We start from the raw sequence: 7613 nt of genomic DNA, 5'->3' as shown, positions 1-7613 counted from the left end.
TCATTAAATAGAGTTTAATATTTATTATTTTTCTATTCTATTTTCCATTTAAAATAATAAATACAAAAAAATATCGAAATCTTGGGTGTACAATCTGACCACAGCAGAAAATTCTCTTAATACCTCTTCCCGGTCAACCTCTCATCCAACTTCCAGTGACAACAATTGTTCTGATTTTTTTCCACAGAGGTTAACTTTTCCTTTTGCAGAACTTCATATAAATGGATTCATACAATATGGACGCTTTTGAGCAAGGCTTCTTTCACTCAGCATAATGTTTTTAAAAATCATTCAGGTAGTTCCATATACTGGTAGTTTGTTCCTTTTCATTGCTAAGTACTATTATTTCTATGTTGTTTGTTTTAATTTTAAAAAGAATTTTATTTCCTTAATATCAGAAATTCTACTGTGAGTCTATGTTTTTTAAAACCAAATTATTGGAAAATCAAATGCTACTGGGTAAAGTGGTTTTTGTCTTTCACAAAAACCAGACAAATAAAAATCATTTTTAAGTATCTGAATCTCTCTAAAATGCATAAATGTATTCCAAGAAATCACAGGCACCATGGCTAAGACCGAGGAAAAAGACATTTCCAGGGCATGTTGTAAGATTAAGTACAAAGGCCAATCTCTTTATGCAGTGTTAGAAGGACAAATCATATTTGGCTAATCACAAAGAATTAGCCAGATAATATTTGACTTTTGTTACTAGCAAGGTGGGCAGATACAGGGCACTAACAAAGGTATTTTTTTTCCGATTCTCACTAATGCCAGTAATAAAATCTAAAGGACCAGCTAGTTACCACTGCAATAAAAAAGCTTAAAATATCTTTGAACAAACATGACAAAATATGTGCAAAATCCCCATTAATCTTCAGAGATACAAAAACATTTAAACAACAAAAAAATGGACAAAGTTTTTAGAGGGGATGCCTAAACACTGTAACATCCACTTTCATTCAAGTTAAAGATTCAGCTCAATTCTAGTAAAAAATCCAAAATTCTGGTGTGGATAAAATAACTCCAAAATTCGACATGAAGAACAAAACAAGAGAAATGTCCAAAGAGTACTTTTTAAGAACAGGTGAGAGGTTTCTGGCCCTTCCAGTCAAGTAATAGAAAACTTAGTAGTTCTTACAGTACAAATTCTTCTAAAGCAATTCTTAATTCTTAGTTATTATTTGACACCTGTCATGAAGAAATGCCAGCCTCAAAGCTAGAAAACTCAGAGCAGCAGACACATGAAAGCATGTACTGTTCACATCACAGAGCTGACAGGAATCACAGGCATTCAGCCAAAGAGAGAGAGAATAATAGAGAAATGATTTAACTCAAGTGGTGTGAGAGATCCTGCCTTCTATTACATTCTATGGCAAATGGCTTGGAGGAGAGAGGGAACGCTGCTGTGTACTTCCACACACATGAAAGACTCCCACTCCATGAGTATCTTACCTAGGAGTAACCTGGACTTAACTTGATGTCCATTTCCCTGCTGACTTTAGAAAGCAGCCTTCACACAAGCAACAACCAGGTACACATACTTTTTCATCAAGTGCTTTTTTCTTTAAGTTAGTAAGTACACATTGACCCAGGGTTCAGACAGCCTTCTCACTCACTGACCTTCTCAGCCATGGCATCCATGTAGTCCTGTCGCTGGTACTCTCTCCGGCGCAGATGCCTATACACGTGGAATTCTCCGCTGCCAGCCCCAGCGCTTGAACCTATAGCCAGGACAGTCCAGATTCTTGATGAAATCCAGTTATCAACATAGGCTACTCTTAACCAGAAGGCCCTAAAGAAAGAAACTGGAAGTAATGGTACAGACCTATTCCTCACTGTACCCTAGAATCTAGCACAGTGCCTGGCATAATATAGGCATCATTAAACACTTGAAGCACAAACGTTTAATGTGAAATCACTAAAAATTCCACTCTAACAACAGTATTGAGGCAGAACAGACTGAAGTTCAGTGACCAGAAATCTAGAATAGGTCTATGTATGACCTCTCTTTCCTCTACCAGATGATTTCACGTCCATGATGTATTAAGTGAAAAAAGTAGGTTTCCATAAAGTATGTGTAGAACAGCCATATTTTTGTCAAAACATTTTTTTAATTTAAGCTAAGTGCTTTTGACTTACACAGAGGTTTGGAAGGCTGTATCAGAATGTTATAAGTAGAATGATGGAATTACAAGTAGTTCAAACTTTTTTATACCTCAATTATTTATTTTTCTTTAGCATCAGTATATGTTAATTTACAACCCTACAAAGTAATGAAACTATTTCCATTTGGAAAAAAAGCAATGATGCATTATTTAAAATAATTCAGGAGAAAATTCCCAAATGCCAAACCATAAACAACAATACCCCTTATTTTAAGAGCAAAATTACTGGACCAGTAAATATTATTTTCTCCTATTATAAGTCTAATTAACAAATACTAACTGCAGAATTTTTATATCTACACTTCAATAATTATATTTACATACACACACACACACACACACACACACACACACACAAGACATTATTACCCATTACATCTCGGACAAATTCTGGGGGAGGTCGAGGTGCCCATTCACTCATTTTTTCTGGAATTGGAACTGCTTTGTCCTGCAACATTTAAACGGGAAGACATTTGTAAGTACTGACCTGCTGACAAAGCAACATCTTCTAAAACGAAAGCATTCTGAGTAGAGTAGGTAATTAAGGCTGCTTTGCTCCTTGCACCCAAAGTTGATTTTACCTTCTTCCCTTTGTCTTAGCTTTACTTCTTCCTTTATACTTTGGGGTCTATCACAGCCCACAGCCTTGCAGGGGCTACACTTAACTTTCCAGGGCAGAACACAGAAACGAAAGACACCATTTATGGCTGGAAACCTCCTACTTTAACCCTACTAAACGGAGAGTCAGCCCTTTCTAGTCAAAGGTTTGAGAGACCTTCTCATCTAATTATTTTTATTAATAAAGGGACCGAGGTCCAGACCGAAGTGGTGATTTGCCCCAGGTGTCCCGGCCAATGCCTCTCTAACAATCGTGCGGTTTAGAAGGAAATACACCTTGTGCTAACCCACGGATTCTATCTTTCCAGTCTAACGCTTCTGTTCACAGAACAAACTGTAAAGGGTCTTAGAGCACTGGACGCCGACTCCAAGGCGCTCTCATTCAGGCTGGGCACACAGGACGCTCACTATCTCCGGGGCTGCCTACTCCTTCCTAACGACTGGCCTTCGGGTTCGGGTACTGAGTTCCCGAGTCTGGAGAAAGGGTGGGGAGGCCCGCCGGCCCCCAGAGAAGCGGGAACAGAATGGGGTGGGGCTCGCAAGGGCCGTTCAACTCGCGCCTCGTCTCACCGGGTTCTTCATGAGCCGCTCCAGCTTGAGCTTCTGCTCCTCGGCCGCATTCTTAGGTATGACGAGTGCTTGCGGCTCTTTCTTGGGCCTCGGGGGTCGCACAGCGGATGCTGAGCTCGCCATAACACCGCTTCCCCGGCTAGCGGCGGCTGCGGCGCGCACTTGTGATGACAGAGCCACCCGCCGGGAGCGCAAGCGCAGTCTCTTAGCTGGGCGGGGCTTGGGCGGAGTCGCAAGGCGGAAACAGGCTGCTCAATATTCTGGAGCCGGGGTCGGTGGGTTATTTTGATCAAAGCTGGCTGGCTTAATTTCCTGTTTCTGAACAAATTGGGGCCGGCGAACTCTCACGTGTCTAGGGATGAGGTGGCCCTGCAGGCGCTCGGGTCCGGCCCCTGCTGACCCTCTCCAGGCCCTGTTCGCGCCGTGGTTCCGCTGGCAGCCCTGCCAGTGGTTCTCAGCATCCTCTCCCGCCCCGGGCCTTTGTTCTGGCTGTTTCTTGGGTCTGGTCCACTCCCCTTCACATTTCTGACAATCTGTATGTAAGATAGCACAAACTTGTCAGTATAAGCTCCCTGAGCACTGGGGGCCATATCTCTTTTGTTCACCTCGAATTACTGTGCACCCAGCAAATAGACCTCGGTCGAGTGAATAAGCCTTTCTTAAAGAGAAAGAAAAGTTGCCATGCATCTGGGAGCTAGTCAGGCACTTCTCTAGGCCTTGATATTCTCCTGTTGGGCATAAACAATTTCCAAGGCCATTCTGTGACAGTGATTGAGCAGGGCAGAAGCAATACTCTGTAATCATGTTTGAACTCAGATGAAAACAAGAATATTGCTGGACCCAGAAAAAGACCACATGTTCTCCCCACTCAGGCTAATATGAGTAACTGCTACTTCTCTACAGCATTATCCTCGGTTCACTTTAGGTATTTATTAAGACAACCAAATGTGAAACTGTCCCTGTTTCCTGACTGCATCTAAACCAGAGTAAAAACCCACTAACTTAACCCAAGCTCAAATCCTATAATAAATCCTCTTTTACACTCTCCTGCTTAAGTAGGTGCAGTCTTCCTCCTTGAAAAAGGCAATAAACTCAACCTGTTCAACTACAGGTATGTTTCTAGTGGTCTTCACAGCTGCAGGTTTACTCATTTATCATTTGTTGCCTACAAGAGTCGGAGATCTGCCTTGTTCATTGCTATATTCCCAGTGTCTAGAGCACAGCCTGACTCACGAAAAAGTACTCAATAAACATTTGCTGGATGACTAGGGGATCCTGGGGGCCAGGCACCTCAGATCCCACTGCTGCTGCTCAGCCTGCTCAGCCCAGGATAGTTCGTTCCCCTACTAAGCGCCTGGGGCTAGACAGGCGATCCCTGTGACAGGGTGCTGGGTTAGCATTCTAAGGCTATTCCTGGCTGCCTGATGGTGCGTGGTTTTCCAGGTACCAAGGGTGACGAGTTAGGGGAAGTCCTTAAGTTGCCCAAGTCTGTCAATGGAACCTAGGCAGGGCTTGGCCTAGGTGTGGTCATGGACACATGACTGTACATCACATACCCCAGTTCCCCGGGCACCTCACTTTTTCCCAAACACACTACACACAGAAAAGATTTTAACTGGAGTGCCTTTTCCTCCTTGGAGAACTCCCTGACACCTTTCTTAGCTTGGCTTAAATGCTACTTCCTCTGTGAAGCTTTCTCTGACTGTCCCCCAGCGTCCTCCTCCAGGCAACCAGTTGCTTCCTTCTTGGTGCTTCCATTGCTCTGGGTCCCAATGACTGGCATGTGGTAGTTATCACAGCACATTCTCACCATCTGCACTCCAATGGGTGTGAGGGGAGAGTTGGGCATCTGATCCTTGTCTAGAGTAGAGGGGTGCTTGCAGATGAATGAAAGATGCCTGAAAAAATAAAGAATGAATGACTATGTCAGTGAGATGACCAAGTGATAGATGAATGAATGAAAAAGGAAGTTAAGTGAGTGAGTATGAGGAAGCATGCATGAACGTTTAATAAACAAGTGGGTGCTCTCTGAGTGAATGACCATGAGACAGTGACCATGAACTACAGAGCCAGGACGGTAGCCATCTCCCTGGCACCTCTAGCTCCGGATCTGGCACTGAGTTGGTGGTTGGCAGCTGGCTGCCAGGTGGAAGTGAATAAATGAACTGAGCGAATGCGCAAGGGTGGGAGAGAGTTAAGGCATGTGGGTGTGAAGGAGCCTATGGCAACAACTTAACGTGTCTAAGCGGAGCCTAAGTGTGTTGACATGTTTATCATTCTGACTTACAAATAAGAACTAAGGCCTAGAGGGCTGAGTGACTGGCTAGGGTCACATGGACTCAAACCCAGCAGTCTGGCCCTGGGTCTATAAGGGCCTGCATGATCATGACTCATGGACGGATGGACCAAGGCCCCCAGCAGACCGTGGTGGGGTCCTCCATGTGGCACCTTTCTAGGGCTGGGGGTAGATTTGAGGTCTTGCTCCCTGGGAGGAAAGGGCCCCTTCCCTCTCCCAGGCCCCCACCACTAGCTGTCCTGCAAGAGTGGAGACAGGCCCAGAGTGTCACCCTACCTGCCACCAGAGGGCAGCAAAGCTCCACCTAGGTCCACTGCCCAGCCTGTCCCCACCGAAGGCTCAGAACTAGGCACTTGGGGAACGAGGGCTACTCTCCTGGAAAACACCAGGGCTTTGGAGTCTGGCAGACCTGGTACTAAAGCCTATCTCCATCTATTCTGGAGCGTGGGTTGTTGGGAAGGCAACTTAACCTCTGAAAGGCTGTTTCCTTATATGCAAGATGGGAACAAGTGACCCTACCCTCTGGCCTATGGATAAAATGATGTGATGGATGATAAACAGGGCCTGGCACAGCATATGACACTTCACAGTAAGGTGACCAAACTGGGGAGAGCCAGGACGAGGACCTTCATTGCTAAAACCAGGAGTCTTGGGCAAACCAGGGCAACTGGTCACACTGGATGGTGGCGAGAAGGAGGTGGGGGAGGCAGGCATGCCTACCTTAATCTTTTACAGAAAAAAATGCTCACAACTATTCCATAATTTGTTCCTCACTGAGTTAGTGAGTCAATAGTCTCCACAGTGGTCCTGCTGTCAGTCACCAGAAAACAGTGCTATCAATGGGGAAAAAACAAAGATGGAGAAGAGTTTGTCAGTTTCCTATAAAGATAAATATCCATGTGTGCCATACAAACCTGCAACCTTATTCCTATTTACCCTAGGGAAATGAAAACATAATGGCCACTCAAGGACCTGTATATGAATATATAGCAGCTTGATTCATAACTGACCCAAACTGGAACAACCCAAATGCCCATGAAATTGTGATACATCCGTACAGTGAGATAGTCCTCAGCAATAAAAAGGAAGGAACTATTGATATTTGCAACCACATGAATGAATTTCAAAGGCATTATACTTGGTGAATGAAGCCAGATTCAAAAGGCTACAACCTGAATGATTCCATTACTTGATGTTCTGGAAAAGTCAAAATGATAGGGACAGAATACAGATCAGCAATTGTGGGACACCAAAGGATGGAGAGGGGCTTGACTGTAAAGGGCCTGAGTGAATTTTTGGGGTGATAGACTTGTATATCTGAACTGTGATGGTGCTTACGTGAACATACATGTTGGTAAAACTCATTGAACTATACACTTCAAAAGGGAGAATTTAACTGAATGGAAATTATACGTCAGTACAACTTGACATAATAAACAAAGGTCGCTTTGCCAGGCTACAGGGAAACCAAAACCCCACTGTCTGGTGGCTTTGGGGAGCATTGCTTATCTTCCCATTGCGCCTCCCTGAGGCAGCTCAGACCCTATAAATCTGTCTGGCCCTCTCCAGCATGGGGCCAAGAGGTGGAGTGGCAGGGACAGGCTTTCTGCAGCCAGAGGCCAATGGTGGCTGAAGCCCCTGTACTTCTGCCTCTGGACCCCACATGCCCACAGGACAGAGTCCTGGCTGCCCTAGCTGAGGTCGGTCAGTATCCACAGGCCAGGGCTATTTCTGAGCCAGGCTGTGTTGAGCAATGCCCCGTATTTAAAGCTGCAGCTGGCATGGCTCCCATCTTCCAGAGCTCCCAGTCTGACTCACTAAAATATCTTCCTATTCTTGAACTTGGGCTCCTAAGTTTGGGGGACTCCATAGTCTGCCTGTTGAAGGACCCAGTAAGGGAGATACATTGCCCTGTTTGGGCTGGCCCATCATCTCTCAGCCCCTGACATGTCCCATACCACCTG

General features: G+C 44.9%; 1 protein-coding gene across 4 annotated transcripts in view; it reads right to left on the bottom strand.

The window, feature by feature from the left end:
- PRKRIP1 (PRKR interacting protein 1) overlaps positions 1-3538 on the bottom strand; it is a 32672-nt gene extending 29134 nt beyond the window's left edge. For 3 of the 4 annotated variants that reach the window (XM_036998625.2, XM_036998622.2, XM_036998623.2), the window contains exons 1-3: positions 3354-3538; positions 2535-2613; positions 1621-1721 (exon numbers count right to left, since the gene is read on the bottom strand). In XM_036998625.2, the coding sequence (XP_036854520.1) occupies positions 1621-1721; positions 2535-2613; positions 3354-3476 (303 nt within the window). In that variant the 5' untranslated portion in view covers positions 3477-3538. The remainder of the gene's footprint in view (positions 1-1620; positions 1722-2534; positions 2614-3353) is intronic. The other variant, XM_036998624.2, reaches the window with a different exon arrangement.
- Positions 3539-7613: the final 4075 nt, after the last annotated feature.

This window comes from Manis javanica, chromosome 10, assembly GCF_040802235.1.
Source record: "Manis javanica isolate MJ-LG chromosome 10, MJ_LKY, whole genome shotgun sequence".
Taxonomy (NCBI): domain Eukaryota; kingdom Metazoa; phylum Chordata; class Mammalia; order Pholidota; family Manidae; genus Manis; species Manis javanica.
Note: the sequence above shows the minus strand (reverse complement) of the source record. Positions and strands in the feature narration are given on the sequence as shown.